The sequence below is a fragment of the Camelus ferus genome, chromosome 31, assembly GCF_009834535.1.
Source record: "Camelus ferus isolate YT-003-E chromosome 31, BCGSAC_Cfer_1.0, whole genome shotgun sequence".
Lineage (NCBI taxonomy): Eukaryota > Metazoa > Chordata > Mammalia > Artiodactyla > Camelidae > Camelus > Camelus ferus.
In genome coordinates this window covers 10,162,934-10,185,825 of record NC_045726.1, presented here as the reverse complement: position 1 = coordinate 10,185,825, position 22,892 = coordinate 10,162,934, and the positions used below count along the sequence as shown (strand labels likewise).

Genomic DNA, 22,892 nt, shown 5'->3' with positions numbered 1-22,892 from the left:
CTGGTAATCATTTAGTACTTCCCAAAGAGGCTCAAACACTGACTCTTTTCTACCATGACCTCTAAGCTTGTCAGCTTTCCCCCCAAGAGGGGACCTGCCACTGTCTTCAACGGACAGCTTGGCTCTGGTAACCTGGCCTCCTCCATGAGCCCGCCTCTGGCCACGCCTGAATCACTGCTGTGCTTGGATTCAGAGCTGCTTTCCAAGGCCCCAGCCCTGGGGGAGTTTTCCTACTTTGTACTCATCGGTGATGGACCCTGGGCAGCTGCATCCAACTCCTTTCCTCGATGTGCCTCTTGGACCGCATAGCACTGCTGAAGAATTGCGCTGACCTGGCCCGTTCTCGTGCTCGTTGAATATACATGGAGTTGCGCTGCCTGGAGTGGTTTGTAGGCTGGGAAAAAAAGCCACTGTTCAAAACTTTCTTTATGCTCCTTAACACCCAAGCCTGCTTTATCCCTCATTCTTAGAAGTGACTCTGCGCCGGCTTTACCAGGGATATGAAAGCACGAAAGCCAGGAACTCTATGTCCTCTGCACCTCGCATCCTTCTGCATCCACGTTGTTTCCTCTAGGACCAGAGTGAGAAGCGCCCCTCCCCCTCCCCAAGGTGCCCGCTGCCTCTGCCTCCCCGGCCACACCCTTCAGTTCCCCACAGGAAGGCGTGGGGTGAGGCTGGTGATGAGTCCTTCAAAGGCTCAGGCTAAAGCACCATGTGGGAGAGCGGGTGGGGGGTTAACAGGTTCCCCCTAAAAAACAAAGATTCACCACGAGGTGGTCATTTAATTATTTGAAGAAGGACCCCCTTTCCTTAAGGTTTCAAAGCCCTTCACTACCACAATCCTTCTTTGACTGTGTTTCAGTTTGTCTGCATCTAGTGACAAATGCTGAACTGGTTCTCCAGGGGACAAACAGAAATCCTACTTTGGAGCGCTTGCCAGTTTCTGAGGTGTAAATAATCCCGCTATGGCCAACACCGAGCTACTGACGGACGTGACATCACAAATTCAGAGTTGGGAAAAGATGCAGGTAATTGAAGCTGACTTCAGCACCAGTGTCTACGTCTATCTATAACTCTAGTGCCCAGAAAGGAAAATAGCACTAAGGTGGGCTAGAAAAAAAGAAACACCATTTTATGATCAACTTTGTAATAACTGATTCACGCAAGAATCATCAGTGGATGATAAAATCACTGGGTGGAAGATGGTTGGAAAACAGTATATCTACACAGTATCAAAGTGTCTCCCACAGGTCACTTCTTAATTAGAAAGGAAATAAAAGGTCCCTTCACAGTAGTTAAAGACCTCAACCAAGGGATTAAATTAACCATCATCAATAAAGGAACAAAATGACATAAGCTGCCCCCAATATGATTCACTGAGCAGGATTTACAAAATATTTCTGCCAAGAATGTTTGACTCTTATTTAATCACGGGGAAACAGTCAAACTCAAATTGAGTGTCATTATGCCAAGCAACAGACCTGTGTTCTTCAAAAACATCGTTGTCATGAAACACAATGAATGGCTAGGAGTTATTCTAGATAAAAGAAAACTAAAAGACTAAAGAGATGTGATAACTAAATGGGTGATCCTGGCTTGGATCCTGCAGCAGGTAAAAAAAAAATGTGCTATAAAGGATATTACTAGAGCAATTGAAGAAAGTTAATTATGGACTGTATATTTATGACTGTATTATACCAACTTTAAATTTTCTGAATTTAAAAACTCTGAGTAGTGATATAAGAGAATTTCCTTGTTCTTGGAAATTTAGGGGTGAAGTTTACAACTTGCTTTCAAATGGTTACACCACCAAAAAAAGATAGCAATAACAATGGTAGTAAATGGGAGGGAGATTGAGAGACAGAGGCAGAAAGAGAGAGAAAGCAGGAGAGAGAAAGAGAATGTAGCAAAATGTTAATGGTTGATGGTTCAAGATGAAGGGTATATATGGGTGCTCACGATAGATACAATGTTTCTAACTTCTCTGTAGGTTTAAAATATTTTTCAAAATAAAGAGCTGAAAAGAAAAAAAAAAGACAAACACTGAGGAACTGTGGAGTTGTCTAATTTACATGGAGCTAGACTGTACCGTCACCTCCTTTATTCTACACACTTGCACCTCTATTAACATGACCCTGATTGCAATAGCTTTTGTTGGGCAGCTGTATCACACAGTTACTCATACTGCCAACCTCAAACTCCAAAGCTTGCTTTAAAATTATTGCCCAGTGCATCTTCCCTCTGATGGAATACAGGACCTCGTGCCCATCCACATAATGTTCTCAGGTCTGGGCTATCTCTCTGGGTTTCAGGCTTATTTAGAATTCTGATTCTGCATTCCTTTAAATTGAATACAGATCTCTGTGAACTGCAAGAAACAATAAACTTGTTATCTGGGATTGAACCACATGCAACAAAATTTATTGAGCGCACAAAATGTGTAAAGCAGTGGCCTGGGTACAAAGAAATCAACAATAACGAAATAAGTTATGGTTGATTGTCGGCCACCCCCTAGTACTCCATGAGCATGTAATAGTTAATAAATATCTGATTTGGCCTCACATAGGCAAGCAGGCAAAAGGCTTAAAGCACCATGGTCTTAAGAGATGATACAATTTAATAATCGAACGCATGAAAAACTTTATGAGATCGTTAGTGACCAAAGAAATGTGAAATAAAACAAAATGAAATCTCTCTAAAAATAATGGGACAGTTCTCCATCGTGCTGGCAACACGAGGGTGAAAACTAGTGTGTTTATACAGTACTGATGACAGTATCAAGTACTTTGGAAAGCAATTTGGCAAAGCGTATCAAGAGCCATAAAAGGGTTCACAGCCTTGGTTAAATCATCTCACCCCCTGGGAACTTACCCTAAGGAAATAGTCCAAAAGAAGGGAAATGGGAGAGCGCAGAGAAAGTTACTGCCATCTGACTTGCAGCATGAAAAACTGGAGAAGCGGTGACTGAACAATTTGGGGATAATTAAGTCATGGTACATGAACTAGATGAACTTCGATGAGGCCCTGAATATGACAACGATGAGGTCTATTACATAACAATGTGGGAAATGCACGCGCTTTAATATTAAGCACACACACTCATCTAAGAATCAAAACAGATGATCACATGAGGTCCCTTTCACCATCTTTCACCCAGTGGGTGGAATGTCCAATTTTCAAGCTGTGGCTCTAAACCTTGCTGCAGATCAGAAGCACCCAAGTAGCTTTGAGTTGATAGCCTGGAGATTCCGATTTAGGAATGGGTGGGGCCCTGGGAATCTGCATTTCTAATCACAACCCTGCCCCGTTTCTGTTTTAGTGACTTAATTGTGCTGAGAGCTGTAGAATAATTAAAGTTGATTATCTGCTTAGCTTTTGGTCTTCTCTAATTTTCTATAACTTCTTCTGTCTCTCCCAGCAAATGGAGGTAGGTCCCAGGTGATCAGAACATCCTTTTCTACTCTCAAGTGCAAGCTGCCTTAAAAATCCAAAGGGCAAGCAATTCCACTTTTGGGAATATCCCCCAAAGAATTGAAAACAATGACTCAAATTGGTATTTGCACACTCATGTTCATAGCAGCAGTCATCATGACGGCCAAAAGGTGGAAGCAACCCAGTGTCCACTGATGGATTGATAGATAAACAGAAAGCAGTATATAGAGAGACACACACAAAGGAATATTACTCAGTCTTAAAAAGGAAGGACATTCTGACACATGTTCCAACATGGATGGGTTTTGAGGACATTAACTATGTTAAGTGAAAGAAGCCAATCACAAAAGGACAAATACCGTATGACTGCTCTTAAAGGAGGTCCTTATTGTAGCCAAATTCATAGAGACCGAAAGCAGAATAGTGGTGGCCAGGGCGGTGGGGAGGATGGGGAATTAGTGTTTAATGGGGACAGAGTTTCATTATGGGAAGATGGAAAGTTCTAGAGATGGAGGGTGGTGATGGTTGCACAACAGTGTAAATGTACTTAATGCTACTGAACTGTACACTTGAAAATGATTAACATGTAAGTTTTGTACTATGTATATTTCACCATCATAAGAAAGAAGTTCTGAAGGGGAACTCAAGAGAGGAGCTGGGGTGGGGCTGGGACAGGAAGATGGGCAAAGCCTCAGCTGGGTCTGGGGACTAACCCCCTGGGGTGAGGGTTGGACTTAGGGGAGAGTCTGGCTGGGTCCAGCAAGCATTACTCAGGCTCTCCCTGGTCCCACCCAAGGCCAGATGATAAATGAGCCGCCTGGGAGCCACGGCTGCAGCCCCAGCTCAGCTGCCACAACTGAAGTTTCAGGACCTGGCCTGGCGCCTGCAGGCTGTAATTGGCTGCCCTTCCCCCATCTGCTCTGCCATCCAACAGAAAGGTGGAGGGGCCTGGGCTGGCCCTGCTTGGCAGGGGGAGGGGGCGATCAGGACCAGCAGCCAGCTCTTGGGCTCACTGGGGAAACACTGCAGCCTGGGGCCTGTGTGTTTGGGGTTGGTGGGCCTGGGGACTGGAGAGCTCTTCAAACTGACTCTGGGGTTTGGTGGGTAACCTTCCCAAGTCCCTCCCCGAGGAAGAAAAACAAACAGCTGACAGCAGGCGGCTCCAGCTGTGGGACACTTTCCAAGATCAAGAGGGGAAAAAAAAAATTATTCCAGCCCAAGTGTCTAGTTACATCGAGAGCTGGGCTGCAGAAAGGAAGGGAACTTCTCCGTAACCCTCAGTCTTATCGAGACAATGTAAAAATCCATCCTGGAGAGTTCGTGCGCTTTACTTTGTCATTTGCAGTGCATTAGAGCCCTTTTTGGAGATCTGTTTGTATAATGTGGACCAAAAAAAGCAGATATCATAAAAACCCACGTGGCCAGGCTGTGTGAACTGATGCAAATGGATGAACAGTGAATCACCTTGGAACTAACCTTCTTCCTGAAAAACCACCCTCCTTGTCCCTCACGACCAGGTGCCTCCGTCTTCCTATCTACTTGTCCAGAGGCCATGAGCTCTGGGGACAGAGCAGTGAACTTGGGAAGACCTGAGTCCCAGGCCTGCTTTGATCACATGTGAGCGGAGCTCTTCATCCCTGGCCCAGAGCTCCGCTTCCAAGCTGAGCCACATCCCCTCACTGGGGGCCAAGTGTAGGCAGGATGAACTCTGGGCTAGGAGACCCAAGTCTGAGCCCAGCTCAGACCCTAACCACCTGTGCCAATTAAATTGCATGAACCCCTACTCACCTGCGTCATCTATCAATCTCACTGGCCTTAGTTTTCTCATCTGTAAATGGGGTTAATTTGGTGTCTACTTCACAAGGGAAATGGTGGATATAAAACAGAATACAACTGTGATGTCATGGTGGCCTTGGTGGTGATGGTGGCAGCCACAGTATGGGAAGAGGGAGGCCTCAGGCACCACCAACTGGGGACCTGGGACATCAGGCCATGGTCACTGCGTGAAAGCTCAGAGCAGGAGGAAGGGAGAAGGGGACTGAGGAGCGTGATACGTAACTTGCCCCCACCCCCAACCTGACCTCCTTTTGTGCTGACCGCATCCCATCAAAGAGCTCTTCCCAGGGGAAACTGTTATGCTCACAGTGACTGAGGCAGGTGGGAGCATTCCTGCCTGACGTATTCCAGGTCTGCATCCTTGCAGCGGGCAGCCTGGGTGAGGATGGAGGCTGGACGTAGGTGCAGCTCCTGAAGAGGAGTAGGGGCCATGGGGCGGAGGTGGGCACTGCCTGAGCCCAGGGAAGCAGCACTGCCACAGAAAGAGCCAGAGCTGGAGGAAGCAGGTTGGCCCTGGGCAGGTCTAGGGGCATCAACAGAGTCCGAAGCAGAGACCCGGGCAGGCACAGTCCCTTGTTTGGCTCAGCACCCTTCCTCCCTGCGGGGCCTGGGCTGAGAGCATCGCCCCGCCACAGGCTGCCTCTGAGAGGATTCCCTGCAGCTAGGGGAGGTCCAGAGCCCTCAAAGAGGGGACAGGCTTAGCACATGGCTGCTGCCAACTGGAGGCCAGCCTCAGGTCTCAGGCAGTGCCACCAGCACATTCGTAGCCATTAAATCACCCACGTCTGGGCTTAGATGAGAGCCAGACCGTGGAGGTGCCAGGAATATGTATGTCTACCCAGAACCTGGTCCAGGCCCCTGTCTGGTGAGGAAACCCTTGTCCTCCCAGCCCTATGTGGTCCTGCACCACAATGGGCCCCAGCCCATGCTTGGGGACATCCCAGCCAACACATACCCAACTCCTTTCGGGACCCAGCAAAGGCCAAGCCTGCATAATAGAAAGGGGCCTTTCGTAAAAGGCCACAAAGAGAAAGGTGACAGGAACCCCTTTCTCACACAATAGTGCGTGGGCTTTGCTTAGAGCAGGTCAGTTTTGCAGGAGAAGCTCTGATGCCCGTAGATATCTGACCCTGAAGCAGAACTGTGAGAGAAAGCTTTTCTTCAGCCTTGTTTTGGACTGAATTGTGTCCCCTCCAAATTCCTGTGTTGAAGCCCTAACACTCCCCCTCCCCATGACTGTTTTTGGAGACAGGACCCTCAAGGATGTAACTAAAGTTGATGAGGTCATAAAGTGGGGCCCTATTCCGAGACGACTGTGGCCTTGTAAGACAAGAGAGACACAGGGACGTGCACACAGAGGAAAGACTGTATAGGACACAGGGAAAAGGCAGCCGTCTGTAAGCCGAGGAGAGAGGCCTCAGAGAAAGCAAACCTGCCGCCACCTTGATCTTGGACCCCTGGCCTCCTGTCTGGAAGAAAATAAGTTGCTCTTGTTCAGGCCACCCTGTCTGTGGTATTTTGTTACAGCAGCTTGAGCTGACTGATACATCCCATTCTCTCTTTCTGCAGTCTGGTCCAGAGGGAAGGCAGACGGCCTGGAGGTTGACATCTAGGAACAAGCGGCAGGACAGGGTGGGGTGGGATGTGGGGTGGCATGCAGAGCTGAGGGACCTAAGAGACTTAGGGGGAGGGGCCCATGGGGCCAAGTAGTCGGGTTGCTCCTTGAAAGGTCAGGAACGGTGATATGGAGCAGGATCCTGTGCCCCACCTCCAACCCCTGCCTCTTGTTTATAGAAAAGCTGACGTCTCAGGCCTCCCTGAGTCACAGAAGAGCAGGCTCAAGCAGTTGATTAGGACAAGCCTGCAGGAGCCGGGGGACAGCAAGGACTCTGACATCTATCTCAGCGATGAACTGAGATTACTCCCCCATTTCCCTTTAAAACTTTCATGGCTGAACAGAATCTTTGGAGATGGTTTTTTTTCAGGGGGATGCTGGGTCCACCAGATTGCAGACATTCCAGTTAAAAGCTGCCCAGCTGATGAAAAGGCAGGGCATTTCTCTTATCCCACAGCTGGCTCCTTAAAAATCCAAGGACGCACCCTAATATCTCTTCCTTGTTCCTGTCAAAGTTCCTGCTAATTGCTTTTTGTTTCAGGGCTGAGCTCCATGGGAGGAATGAGCCTGCAGCAGGAAATAATTGACACCACCACTGGAATGAAGACAAGGATGGCAGAGCCTTCTAAAAAGAGACCCTGTGGCCCCTTCGGATCGGGAGCTGGGACCATCTCTGTCCGCCACTTTGGCTGACAGCTCCCTGCTGGAGAGCTTCCTTCCCTTCTCCCTGCTCGAGCTCGTTCCTTCTTTTTCTCCTTCTGAGCAATTAAGCAGCGGTTCACTTCACTTCGCCCCTCTGCCTCTGCTGTGTGAAATCTTTCACAGCCAGTAGCAAGGACCCACACTTTGCTGGGCCTCCTAATGTAGGAGTCCCTCTCTCTGCTAACAAAGGGACACTCAGGTGGCCCCAAAGTGCAGAGTGTGTGGGCTTGGATGACGTGCCGCTGCGGGAGCCCTTTTCTCTTCCCACCCAGGGGGTCCCGGTGGGGCCTTTGGAGCCTAAAGTACAAAGGGCCACCCCTCGCCCTCCTAGACTCCACCAGCCACAGAGCAATGTCCCCTTTAATCACCTGGTGTGTCCTGTCCCTCAGGCAGAGTTGGAAACTTTTCCGTCCAACAACAGGGCTTTGGTTACAGAAATGATGGTACACCCACACAGTGGACTTCACATCTTCGGTGGTTATGTCACTAACCAAGGTGAAGAATAAGGGAGGCCAAGGTGAGGACAAACAGTGTCTGGGTTTTAGACTGTTGACTCCGAGGTGCCTGGGTGCCCGTCACGGGGAGCTCGTTAGAAGGCAGTTGCCTGGAAGGAAGGCAGTAGGGACTCAGAGTCCTCAGAACAGGCAGGAGAGGGTGGAAACTATGAAAGTGGATACGTCAGGAGACCCAGGTCCTAGTGCTCAGGCATGCTCCTAACATAGAAGGGGGCAGGGCGCATTAGGGGAGAAGTCCTTGAGAAACAGACCACCTTGCGCACTGCTGGTGGGGATGTAAACCGGTGCCGCCACCATGCAGAACAAGAAGGAAGAGTCCTCAAAACATTAAAAATAGAACTGCCCTATGATCCAGCTATCCCACTTCTGGGTGTACACCCACAGGAGATGAAATCAGGATCTTGAAGAGGTATCTGCACGTCCATGTTCATGGCAGTGTCATTCATGACAGCCAAGACCTGGAAACAACCTGAGAGCCTGTGGATGGATGAACAGATAGAGAAGATGTGGTGTATATGTACAATGGAATATTACTCGGCCATGAAAAGGAAGGAAATCTTGACATTTTTGACCACGTGGATGAACCTGGAGGACATCCTACTAAGTGAAATAAGTCAGACAGAGTACTGGCTGATCTCACTTATATGTGGAATCTAAAAAAGTGAAACTCATAAATGCAGAGAGTCAAATGGTTGCCAGTGTCTGGAGAGCAGGGAATATGGGGAGATGGTGGTCAAAGGGTACAAAGCTGCACTTACACAAGATCCAAGGTATAGCAAGGTGACTACAGTTAATTCTGCATTGTACGCTTGCAGTGGGCTGACAGTAGGTCTTAAGTGTTCTCACTACACAAACAAATCATAGCTATGTGAGGTGATGGATATGTTAATGGCTCAATTGTGATCATTTAATAACGTCTATCAAAACATCACTTTGTACACCTTAAATCTACACAATTTTTGTCAATGACACCTCAGTAAAGCTGGGGGGTGGGGATGGAGAAAGCTAAAAGCAAGAATAAAGAAAAACAGTTTAAAAGGAAACTTGGAGTATTTGATTTAACTTCCAAAGAAAGTAGACGTTATAAACAAATAAATAAAAAAATTAACAAAGCAGTGAGTTTTGAGAACCAAGGGAGGCACCAGAAAGCATGTGTCTGGGTCTGCACGACAGCTGGGACCCCTGAGGAAGGTGCACGAAAAGGCAGGGCTTCCTAGGGGAGCAGGAGTTTGTCGGTGGGGGGGAATCTGGAGCTTCGGATGCAAGTCCGAGTTGGGCCACAGAGGCAGGGGCAACCCGGAGCAGGATGCCCAGTCCCTGGGCTTCGTTGTCATCTACAAAGTCAAGGCCAGGACTAATCCTTCCCAGCTCTGGTTCTGTTTGTCATTCGGCCTCTCCCTTGCTCTTTGCCTGTGGGGCCCTTGCCCGGCTTCTCCATCTGTGTCCTCTGGCCCCTGCCTCCAGGAAGCCTCTGGTGGCCGCAGGCGGGGGCAGCACCCACGCATACTGGGAGAGCCACCAAGCACAGACCTGCTTGCCCAGCCCCTACTCCCAACCCCGACCCAAGGGTGTGCTGGTGAACCCGGGGCAGTTGGAACTAGACCAGGTGCTGGGTGCTGCGTTCCTGGGGTTACAGAAGGATTCCCGTGGCTTTTTAAAAGGGAGGCTTTATTAAATCACCAACAACATTAGAGGAAATTGGGAAAGAAGGATGTGTACCAATAAGCCTCGCTCAACCACAGTTGTTTTCATTTCTCCAAGTCCCCTTCCACCCTTTCTCCTCTCATACGCACATCTGCTTGCACAATCGCCCTGGAGCGCACACACGCAACGGGGTAGCCTTTTTTCTCTTGACATTATTTCATAAACATCTCTCCGTGTTGCTTCATAATTATCCTTTGGAATGGCTGTGTAATATTCCTCTGTGTTGACTTGCCATCATTTCGCTAAACAATCCCTTAAGGTTGGACACTTAGGCTTTTTCAAGTTTTGAGCGATCGTGAGTGATGTTGCTAGGAGTTTTGTACACATGCCCTTTGCCATCTTTGCAATCATCGTGTTGAGACAAACGCAGTAGGGTTTCTGAGCCAAGGGGTACTCACTGCTATTATAGATCCTGAAAGGACATTGGCTTCCTCACGGCAAGTTGCTTGTTTATCTAGGCTTAATAGCTGCTAATGGTTGGGGCACAAGCTTTGACTGGTAAATAAGAGATACCTTTCCTCAGCTCTTCCCAGAAAGATGCAGTTTTTCTAAACTCTGGCAGATAATATGTTGAAATGTTACACGGAGGACAACGGGCCAGACCCCGTCGTCATTGACAACAGCAGGAAGGAGAAACAAAGCGCTTTGCAGAAGGCAGCCCGCCCAGAGTGACTCAGCATGGCTGGGGCTTGGTGTGAGTCCCCCACTTCCCACCCTCGGAACTGGCCCTGTCGTCTCCTGGAAATCACTTCGGACACACTCATTGCCCCCACCGTGTTCATGCAGGAGTGGGTTCCAAAGACCCCCTCAGAGAGACGGGGGTCTTGTTACAAGGCGGGCTGGCTCTAGGTGGCCTACTAGACGACAGCTGAACCCAGACTGGTCCTCTCATCAGAGAGAAGCATGGCGGGGGGCCAGAGGCCACCCATGCCCCCTGAGCTGAAGCAGAGCCCAGGCCTGCCCCTCTTCTGGGATTTCCCGAGGAGGAGAGGCTCTGGAACCAGACCACAGCAGCAAGATGAGATGGGAATACACGACGGGGCCACACCCCACCCCCTACCTCGGTTCCCTGCATCCCTTGGTTTGCTGTGAACAGGATCTCAGGGAACGTGGGGCTCTCACGAAGGAGCACAGAGAAGGGCAGGAGCCCAGGGATGCCTGCCAGCCATCAGGCCATGCTGGGCTGCTCGGCTGGAAGGGCAGCTGGTGCCAGGACAACTCTGTTTCCCATCTTTGAGGGACGTCTTAGAGATGGACGGCATGGAGTGAGGCCGGCTTCTCCTAGCAAAACCAAACCCAGGATCTGCCTGGAGGCCACAGCAATGGTGTGCTCTGCTGGAACCAGAGAGAGACCAGAGAGGGTCGCTTCACCCCCTCCTCCACCACCACCACCAGTGCCTCCACAGACTCCAGACTGGCTGGTGATGCGAGAGGCTCCCTGCCTCGTCATCCTACCACCCCGGCCCTCCCGCCACATATCTGAGACGTCCTTCTATTAGAAAAACAACCCATCATTTATCTGGAATTCAAACTTATCAGGGCATCCTATATTTTCTTTGCTACCTCTGGCAACCCTCCATGGGACATAGCTGGAGGATCCAGGTGAGGGACGATGGGGCCCATCAGGGCTGGCTGCTGGGGTGAATGTATGAGGCAGGTGACAGAAATCTGGGGGATTCCTTGGTTTTGGGGTAATACAACTGGGTTGATTGTTGGGTAATTTATAGAGATGGAGAAGAATAGAGGAGAAAAACTCCAGAGGGAAAATCAAGAGTTCTGTTTTCATGATGAGTTTGAGGTGTTTATCAACTAAGCAAGCAGGAGTGGGGCAAGTAGGTAGCTGAACAGATTAGTCTGGAATTCAGGACAAAAGTCAGAGGTGAGTACAGATGGAATTTCATGGAGTCTGATGAGAGCCACTAGGAGGAAAATTCAGCTAAAGAAGAAAAGGCCAAGAACTGAGCTCCTAGTAACCAAAATTTAGAGATGAAGGAGGAGGGGGAGGAGCAGCAAGGGAGACCAAGCGAAGGTTTCACTGAATTAAATCACAACATCTCGGAATGTTTTAGTGCCTCTAATTTGAGATTTACAGGGAAAAACTTATTGATATAAACCAGGCATCAGGCAAGTGTTGTTATGTGTTACCTCATTGAATCCTCATATACTGATAAGTGATCATTATTATCTCCCATTTAACATGTGTGTGTGTGTTTTAAGTGAGGCTTAAATAATTGCCCTAGATAGCAATTCATAAATGATCAAGCTGATATTTGAACTCAGGTTTGCCTGGTTCCAAAACTTCTGGTCTTTGCTCTGCACCGTGTTTAATAGCTCATCTCTGCCCATCTGCTCTTCCAGTTGGTGAGACCTTTACGGCAGGGGCCTCTCTCCATTCCTTTGCATCTCGCTGGGTCTAACACGATGCCAGGCACATTTCTGGCACTCATGGATTTGATGCAAGACGGCTCCAGGCCCCTGGGCAGTGGCTGGCGAGGCACGATGCCTAGGATTGCTGCAAAACTTCCGAGAGTTTATACCTTCTTCTCTCCAAAAGAGCAGAGAACGAGAGCCTGCTGGTGGCTCAGTTTCAATCCCAGGCCAAACTCAAAGGCATCGGTGAGATGAAATCTAGGGGGTAGCTCAGGGCACATGCAGCCGAAGACAGAGTCAGAAGGCAGAAGGAAAGGTAGGTTTCCCAGGTGCAAAGTCTGAGCCACGGAGAGGAAGTTGAAAGCTGCGAAAGGAAGCAGGAGACTAACTCCAGCCCATTCCCAACTTCTTTTTGCTTAAGTAAGAAAGCTCTGTTTTTTTTATTGGGGGGGGTAATTACGTTTATTTTATTTATTTAAATGGAGGTACTGGGGATTGAACCCAGGACCCCATGCATGCTAGGCACACACTCTGCCACGGAGCTATACCCTCCCCTCAAGAAAGCTCTTTTCTTAGCAAGACCTGGGTGCTGCCTTCACAGTGCCTCTAAAGTCTCCTCCAATCCTGACTCCAGGAAGAGAAATCAAAGCAAGTAGCAAGTCTCTCTTAATTATTCCTGTATAGATACGGTGAAACGAGGGCTGGATTATGGTCCAGGTGGTGGGAGTTACATTCCATTATGATCACCTAGCGACATTGATGATACCTACATGCATGGATTATTATAGGCAGTTCACACAGATGAATTAATTTAATCCTCACAGCAATGCTTTGAAGTGAAGAGTGTTACCACCTCCATTTTATAGACAAGGCACTAAGGCTCAGGGAGCTCAAATAACTTGCCCGAGGACACACAGTATGTGGCAAGGCCAGGATCTGTACCCTGGCAGTCCGACTCTAGCTCCCAGGCGCTGGGGCACTGAGCAGTGGATAGCGCCTCCCACTGGAGTCTGGGGCAAGAGAAGTCCTGAATTCGCACATCCCCACCATCCTGGTCCAGGCTCCCGCTGCCTGGCCGTGGGACCTCGGGCCGGCACAGGCCCCTCCCCTGAGCCTGTTTCCTCATCCAGATACGATGAACTTTCTGGAGTCTTTTGATTGTTAGGAGGATTCGATGACATCACGTATGTGAAAATTCTTTGACAACTATGAAGCACAGGCCAGAGGTGAAAGATTAAAGGGCTAATGAGGGGTCAGTCTAAGCCTAGAGGGGGAGGTCAACAAACTCTTTCTGGAAAGGGCCAGGAAGTAACTATTTTAGGCACCGCAGGCTAGCTGGCCTCTGTTATAACTGCTCAGCTCTGCCCTTGTGGAACAAAAGCAGCCGTGGACAATGCAGAAATGAGCGGGTGTGGCTGCGTGCCAATAAAACTTTATTGACAAAAATAGGCAGACCCAGAGAGCATACTGTCAAATTTGCAGGTGACCTTCCCGCATGCCCACTTTTCTCATTGCAGGGGTGGTTAGAGGCACCCACCAAGGTCAGATGTGAAACGCCCCTCATCCCGGGCAGTGGACTCTTTCGTGGAGAAGTCGGGATGTCAAACTCCTCCCCTTTTCTCCCACTGCCCTGGAGCTCAGGTGAGGCTGGGGAAGCGCTGACGGCTTGCAGAGGCCCACACCGCCAAGGTGGGCTGCAAGAACAAGGTGCTTTCTCAGGTGGGGGAGGTCTAGGTTTAAGGAAGAAGGCCGGTGGGGGTCTCTGAGGTGTCCCCACCCTGCCCTTCCTCACAGGACAGTAGTGTGTGTGCCTGGGTTGGCATGTCCTTGGCTGTGTCCTCCTGGCCACTGTCCACATGGCAGTAGGCTGTGGGATGGGGATCAGGTTGGGATACTGGCTCAGACATGACTGATGACACAAGGCTGAAAGGAAAAGCTAAATGACAGATGTCTGAGTCCAGGTTCCAACTCATCCAACAGGTTGCAATACTTGGCAAAAGGCAGCGTGACAACACTGAACTCACATCAATGACAAGACCTGCATTTAAGTTAAAGCAACAGCAAAACCAACAAGAGTCAGTTCTGCTGACATGGAAGAGCCCTCACAAGGCAACGTTTCCTTTGAGAGAAATCTGGTGTTGTGGTGGGTGGGCAACAGACATGATTGTTAATGGCTGCATAGTATTCCATTGTTTGGATGCAATGTCTGGTGTAACTATGAGTCACCACTAGGAAGGATCGTGCAAATTTAGGCTACGTCAGCATACATGGAGTGTCCAGATCAAAGCTGGTCCCAGCCCAGCACACCCCGTCCTGGCCAGACCACACCAGCAGTACTATGTCTAATTCCTTTTACCACTAAAACCAGGAGCTTGTCAGGAAGGGATGGGAGAGGGGGATGGCCACTGTGTCGAGGCATTCACTTTAAGCTATGCGTTAAATGAGCACGTACTATATGTAGGACATTATGTGAGGCTCTGGGAGTACAAGAGAAACAAGACACAGTACTCATCGCAAGGAGCTTTCTTTCAGGATAGACTGGCCCAATATGCCAACAGAACATGTCAATAAAACGTGGCGAGATAGGGCACCTCACAGAGGCCCCCAAACCAGGTCACATGAGCTGCTTTGAAGGAAGAGGACTTGCTGAGCCTGGTGTTTTGAACTCGCTGAAGAACACTCATGAGAACTACGAGAAAGCGTTGATGTGAGTTGTTCCTACGTGTGGGGCACGGTTAAAGGACAATGGGGCGGGGTTCTTGTCACTTGAGGCTGCTCTTCTGTAACAGTACAATACCTCTTCTGTCTGGGAAGTCAGGAGGGCGGTTCTTGCCCCAGGAGGGAGGTTGTACAAGGCGTCCCCGAGGCCCCTTCCAGGGCTCAGTTCCTAAGTGGCACCGCAGAGCTGGCTTGCCCATCTCCCCACTAAGGAGCCACAGTGTGTCCTATTTCTTGGCATCCTGAGTCCTCACTGCACTGCCACATCAAGTCCAGGATCCCTCAAAGTCTCTATCTAGGCTTCCCCTTGAATTTATTGGAGCCGTGTGGTCTATGAGCACACACATGCCAGAGGGCATGCCAAGTCCTCTCTGTTTATACACAAGAGCACTGGGTGAGCAGGTCAAATGAGTAGGTTTCTAATCCTTTGCTATTCTGACAGCAAAGTCCCTCTGATTGCTCCAATAATGATGAAAATACTAAAAGTAACAAGTAATCATATCTAATTTTATTGATTTCTTTTTATGTGCAGCACTAAGAGTTTCCGTGCGTTAATTAATTTCATCCTTACAACAACCCTAGGGCGTAGGTACCACGGTCATCCCATTTGCTAAATGAGGAAACTCAGGATATGAGAGGTTAAGTGATTTGCCCCAAGATTAGAGAAATATTCAGAGGCACAACCTGCCCTCGAACCCAGGAGTTTACTCTCAAAATAGAACATCGCTATTGTCTTAAGAATGTTTGAAAGACACACAGAATAACAGAACTATCATTTAGCCCATTGAATTTCAGCCTTTGGCTTGTACCCCATTTGTGGGTCATGAAATAAACATACGGGTGGTGCCCATTCTTAAAAAAATAAACAGACTAGAAAATCATCAGCATCCATCAGACATTTAAGATCATCTCAGTTACGTACCTGTGCGTGAGCTACTTGTCCTGTAAAATACATTTCTTAATATAGGTCACGGCCAAAGAGTCCGAGAAGCACTAATCCAGTCCAACCTGCTCATCTTACAAATGAGGGTATTAAGGTTCAGAGAGCAAAGTGATTTTTCCCATGATTACAGGATGTTAATGGATGAGCCGGGACTAAACCCAAGTTTTTCTAACTCTCAGTTTATATTATCAAGCTTAACTGACTGCAAAGAAAACCAAGAGAGAGCAAGAGAAATAATGTGGTCACAGGGTTAGCGCTACTACAGTAACAACAATCCTCCTGCCTTCACCCTGCTCGCTGGGTGCCTGGCACGTCTCTAAGTGCTTTAGACGTGTCAGCTTCTTTAACTCTCATAACAACCCGATGCGGCAGGTGCAATCATTTCTCCCCTTTTCAGAAGAAGAAACTCTGATACAGAAAGTTCAAGTAACTTGGCCAGCCTCACAAAGCCGGTCACAGAGAACGGGTGATTCAAATGCAAACGGGCTGGCCTCGGAGTCCATGGAGTTAACTGGCTTAAGGTAGAACTGCATGAGCCTGCCTGTCCTAACGTTCTCCCTAAACGCTGTCATGCCGATAGTCTATACCACGACGTGTGTGTCTTAATACAATTAATTACACATCTACTTCTATGAGCCACAGGTCCTTGCTGACTCTGTCATTTACCATGTCATTTAGATGCTTGGCTAAGACTGAAATAACCATCTTTTTCCACAAATAAGATCCTCTCCACGGTACATTGTCTCTATCATATGTTCATTCATTCATTCAGCCATTCACATCTTAAAAACCATCACGCACCCGCAGACTTGAATACGGTAGGCAGAATTATTTTTCGAAGACAAAAACTGGGCATAACACCCTTTATTGTTCCAACAAGGATCATGACAGTTTACGAGGATATATAAAGTACACTAAAATAACAGCAGAGGAGAACGAGTGAAAGGAAGAACAAGCCAGAGACACTAACGGAGGAAGGCATGAGACAAACACGAAAACACTTTCCTGGAAGTCTACACACTTGCTGTGGGTGAACTGGAGATGTCTGCAGCTTTCCATCTGAACTGTCTACAGATTCACACATCTTACCAAGGGGGTGACAACTATCTCTCCATTGGCATCAATTACTTCCTTGCAAGTGATCTTGATTACTTTCAGAGCTACGGTCTCCTTCAGGTGAGAACAAACTAATTCCTCAGGAATCGTATTTCTCCTTCCGAGAATAAGACAGAAAATCATTTCCCCATGGGTCCTCTTAGTCGACGTTGTGTCACGGGACGAACACCCTCAAGGGCTCCCTCACAGTAAGCGATAAGCCTGGAATGGACTTTCAGGGCGCTGTGTCTGACAGGTGTCCCAGTAAAGGCCTGAGCATCACGCTCTCAATTCCAGGATGTGTCGTGGTATCAGCCACCTGCTGTATAACTGGATGTGGGCTCTGGGCACACACTGTTCTCTGAGTGCAAAGTCGGGGATGGACTGGCTGGAACAAGGTGATCTGAAAAGGGGTGATTGGTTCAAACGACACTGGAGTCACCCAGTGTTCAGCGCTCCCCACTGAGGCCACCCCAACCCTCCAGCTCGCGAGAATAAGGCTCCTTTGCAGAACTTGGCCCAGAGCACTAGCTACGTCATACTGTCCTAATGTGTCTGTGTGTTATGATTTTTCAATCTTCCCAGAGCAGGAATCACATCTCATGATTCTTTTTACTCCCCAGCTATAGACTGCCTGTTTGTGTTCCATCCAAATTCATATGTTGAATTTCTAACCCCTAAAGTGATGGTGTTAGGAAGTGGGGCCTTTGGGAGGTGACTCAGTCATAAGAGTGGAGCCCTCGTGATGGGATTAGTGCCCTTAGCAGAGTGACCCTGGAGAAACCCCTCGGTCCATCCTCCACGTGGAGGGGACACAATTCTGACCATAGTACCTCCTGTGCAAGGTGACCTCAGAAGGACTCTGGAGAGCATGTTCTGCCCCAAATGAGGAAGCAGGACACCTAACAGAAGGCCAGGCAAGCTCTCCCTACCATTTTGGTATTTTCCAAAAAGGAGCATCCCAGGAGGTCCTCAGTCAAGGTAGTCTGAAGAAACTTCTTACCTAAGGTCAGACCGGATCTCCCTGAGGAACCCCAGACCCGTCCACCGCATACCCAAGTCCCCTCCCTAGGGGAGAGGCAGCTGGTGACTACAGTCTGTCATTGGCTACCCTCACCAAGCCTCTCCCAGAGGCCAACATGGTTTCCCAGAGAAGAACTTGGGACGGGGACAGCGGCCAGGCCACAGAGCTAAGAGATAAAGTACAATGCTCTGTTTCATCCGATCCCTTCCAATCCATCCCAAGTCTTCACTCCACGCAGGCAATCTGGTCCTCATAAACTTCAAGTTCAAAGGCAATTATAAAGATCAAAATCCTCCCCAGGTTTCCCCATGGAACAGCTAAGGAAGCAGGGCGATGTTTCTATTAGATTAGAAAACCACGTTCCGCCCTTCTTCCTGAAACTTTCAGGATGTCATTGTAAATCCCATTCAACCTCCAAGCCAGGAGAAAAGCCTTTCTGCATCCTGCTGGGCAGCTCTACTTGTTAAAAACTCTCCCCTGTTTTGAATGGAAACTTGTCTTTTTACAAAATCCACCCATTCACCTCTGAGACCACACAGACTACGTCCGCCCTTTCCCACGTGGCAGTCCTTCAGACAGAGAACTTTCATTTTCCTGCCAGTCTTTTCCTCCCGAGAGATGATGCCCTTCCAGGCCTCCAGAGACCTGCTCCGGGGTCCCCACCAGCCTGGCTATCTCCTCCAGACCCTCTTCTTTCACCTAAAAATTCTTGTTCAGCAGAGTAGTTGTAATACCACAGCCCAGCTTTCTTGCTGGGCTGAAACACTTTCCAAAAATTCTGGAAATTTGTTATGGTCACGGCTGCCAAACCCACAAAACCCAGATCTCAATCTCTCACTGAGCAGCCCAAGAACATGTTCAAATCATCCTCTGGCTGGACATCATCCCTCGGTCCCTCGGATGAATCATGAGTTTCTCTCGCTGTTGCTCTTGGCTGCCTCCCCAGGTCAATGGTTGATGGTCGATGGGACAGACACCACCCCTAGCGATGCCCTTTGCCCTGAGTGTGGAAATCTGAGGGTGAAGGCAGCACTGAACACCCCGTCACAGGAGCCCAGTGACTATCCTCACTTGACCGAAAGTGAGATGAGACCAGGGAGGTCCTGGGCACCTTTCTCAGGATTTCTAGTGAGGGGTCATCTGTAAGGGCTCAGCCTCCATCTTCCTGCCCTAGAGGTAACTCAGGGACCCCGGCCTCCACACTGCAAGTCAGCTCTGCCTGACCAGCAGCCCTCCTCCGACCACCTCCCGCCCCTCCATGCAACACCCACTCTTCCTCAGTGTGCATCTCCTCTGGGTCACTGCAGCACCTGTGGTCACCATCGTCGTCCTCATCAGAGTCCCTGCCTCATTCTGCCTTGAGACAGGACTCCACTTCTGTGCCCCTGCCTCATCCCCTAGACCCCCAGAGATCCCCAAGTGGAGCCCCTGGAGCTTATTGAGCTGTGTCTCCAGTCTTAACGAGGAACCTGGCACAGAGTAGGCACTCACGGAAGATGAGCGATGCTGAAATAAACTGATGGTTTTACTGTGTCGAGCCTTACCTACCCTCATTGAGACAGGTAGGAACTGAGCACCCCTCCCTCTGGAGGGAAGACAGGAGAGACCATCACAGCTTCTGTCCTTATCTGCTCCACCATCTCCATCACGGTGGGACAATGTACATGAGCTGGGCTGCTCAAAGCATGGGACCCCCAATCTGATCCCTTCCTTAGTCCTGTGAGCTCTGCTTCTTCCTGGCTAGAGAATGTGTCCCAAACTCCAGCCCATCACCAGCCCATCTTGCAGACAGAAACCAGGGAGAAGAATCCTGCTGAACTGGGACAAAACCATCCCAAACACCATCATCACAAAAGGGCAGCAGGTTTACCATGACCCTGATTAGCCTCAGCGACAAAGTGTCCCATAACTATTTTCATCACACCCCAAGGCCAAGGGGCCCAGCCCTTCCAGTTCAAACCACAGCACAGAACTCCAGGGAGACCCAGTGTAATGCACGGTGTCACATTATGAAGCAAGAAAATCAAAAGCCACTGGGAGCAGCTAGGTCTCTGCTCCTGGACTCAGAGATTTCCCGCTCACGGAGCCCCTGCCAGCTCCTCATCCCACACGAAACAGGCAATGCTGTTCAGAATCAAGCCTATTCAGAAAGACCAGTCGCTTCCTCCTCCGTGGTTTCCATGGTGAGAAGGGCAGTGTTTGGGCTCCTGAAGGAGGGAATGGAGAGCCACTCTGGCTCTCCAGTTCCTACCTGCTCTCACCTCCTGCTCGTCTCCTTCTGCATCCTTACAGCCCAGGACAGGAAGGATGCTCTTACCTGCTAAGATGAAGATGCCCACGAGGACCAGGAAGACCAGCAGGTAGAGCCCGAGGACGGCGTGCTTCAAGGCCGACAGGGAGCCCAGCTGGGTGCAGCAGCCACCCACCCGTCGTTTGTGGCAAGGACCTAGACCGAAAGGGGAAGAAGAGGAGGGAAAAAAGACATTTGAAAACCCCCAAAGCCTTTTTTCTCATTTGGTCTCACCTCTCCCCTCCCCCACTGGAGCCTCCCATGCACCTGCACATCTGTGACGCAGCTGCAACACCGGGGAGCTTTTCAGAACCACGACAAAGCTTTTCCGCTTCTAGCTCTGTGTGCACGAACTCGCCAGACAGGCGTGCCCACAGCTCCCGTGGCCACATAACCCACCCTCCCGGAGCCAGTCCAAGCAGCAGAGGAAAAGCTCTAATAGGCTCGAGTATGTGTCCTTGACAAAGCGTCATGTCCCGTGTGACCAGGAGACTCTGGAGAGAATTTTAAAAAGAGGCTGCAAACTCCAGCTTCCAACAGCGGCCAAGGAAGGATGTGGGCCAGGTGAGCCTGGGGATGCCAACAGCGCATGCCCAGCCTGGAAGCCATCTCCATGTAGGAACGAGGGCCGGATGTTGCCATAGCCAAAATTTTCAACACAAGCCAGAGTGATTTGGAGGCATCTCCCTATTTTTAAGCGTTGACAATGAATTGGGGGGGGGGAGACAAAAAGAAAACAAACCACTAGGGACTGTAAACAAAACACATTTACATGCCAGATCTGACCACCTGTTGACAACCTTGGGTTTAGATTGACAGGAGAGCACAGTACATAACTTCATCCTGTGAAATCACTCAAGGCTTATCAGGTTCTGGCCAAAATGGAACAGCAAAACATCAGAGCTCTACTGGAGCTCACGGATCTTTTAGTCCAACCCCTTCAGTTCACAGATAAAGGATGTCAGTTGTTAGTGGCGAACTGTGGATGAGGACCCAGGTGCCCTGTCTCTCAGTCATCTTTCAGCTGGACTTCTCCTTCAAGGCAGCCTTCTCAGATGGCCAGCACAGAGGCCAGCAAGCTCTCCCAAACTCCACCTGCTTTGTCTGCTGACAGTGGAAAGGGAGGGATGCTGTCCCACCAGGATCGCCCAGAATGGCAGGTAAGAATCAATGGAGGGCATTTTTTCAAATATGCATGCCGCTGTGACGCACTCTCCACCCTCTGCAAGGGAGAAGTGCTGCCAACTGGAGCGCGTTGTATGTGGAGGCTAGTGTGGGAACCAGAAAAGATTGACAGCAAATGTGGAAATAATGGATATTCAGAAGACGTTTGTAAAGCTGGTATGAGGCTTGCGATCCCTGGTAACTTTGGGTTTGCAAGGGAGGTAGCCTTATTACCTCTCAGGTAGCATCACGACCGCCACAGCCTTCAGGAAGTTAGGTGACCACGAGGGGAAGGGTGGCAACCACACTGATACCCTGGCTCTCCAGAGGTACTGTTAAGTGAGGCACATTTTCCCCCTCACTTACTCCATTTTATTGAAAATACTGTTGTTAAAACAGCTAAATAGAACTGTTACATAATATTTCCACAAAACATCGGGTACGATTTGGAACACGTCGAGAAATACAAATTCAATTACCATTCGCATCAACCCTTAAATGTTAGCAAATTTCGAAAAATTAATCTGACCTTTCTAAGCTCACCCTAAATCTTCTTTCCTAGAATTTTCTATCCCTTTCCACACACTGGGATCTATAACCTATTTTTCTCCTAACTCTGCAGGCTTCTCATAGCCATTTGTCTTTTCCCTTTTCTCATGAAAGCTGCTGGCTGGCTGTTTGGTTGCAACTCATTAGAGAGAAGTTAATTTCCCTTGAGAGTCAGAGCAGTAACCATAGCCTCGTATATTATCCAAATATTAGTGTCATTATCACGATGGTTGTTCCAACTCTTCTGCTCTAAGCCATGCTTCCTCTTGAGATGTTGCTGAGAATGATGGCAGCCTAACTTCTGGGAGGGTCACAAGATACCCACGCTGAAATGCCATTATCCTTATGTTTATCCCAAACCATCTCGGGCTTCTCTTTTCATTAGCTTTGTTTCACCCTCTTTGTTTCCCTTGAAGATTTAATTAAATTCAACCATATTCTGTTAACTGTTCCAGTTTCAGTGGACTCTCATATTTCTTGTTCATTATAAAAACAAGTCCTTCTCTCTCAAAAAAAAATGTTGATTTTTTTTTTTTGCGTATAAATTTTTTTTGTGGGGGCACAACAAGACATTATACTTTGCCTGAGCTTGAGGCAGTCCATTTAGTGAGCTGAACATTAAGACAGTTAAGGATTAACTGCAAACAAAATACATTCACAGATTGACTAATGAGGCTCCTTCAAGATTTGTAAAGTGTCAGATTACTGCTAACTGTCACTCCATTTGAAATTTTGTTTAACTGAAGTACGATCAGTTACAATGTGTCAGTTTCTGGTGTACAGCACAATGTCCCAGTCACGCATATACACGCACATATTTGTTTTCATATTTTTTTATTAAAGGTTATTACAAGATATTGAACATAGCTCCCTGTGCTATACAGCAGAAACTTTTTGTTAAGTCTATTTTTATATATAGTGGCTAACATTTATAA

The 22,892-nt window shown here is 48.7% G+C and overlaps 1 protein-coding gene across 1 annotated transcript in view; it reads right to left on the bottom strand.

Annotated features, from left to right (window-relative positions):
• The window catches only part of SCARA5 (scavenger receptor class A member 5), a 96,170-nt gene that overhangs the window by 51,416 nt on the left and 21,862 nt on the right, over positions 1-22,892 (bottom strand). Inside the window, 1 exon segment of the mRNA XM_032471043.1 lies at positions 20,272-20,400. Coding sequence (XP_032326934.1) covers positions 20,272-20,400 — 129 coding nt within the window.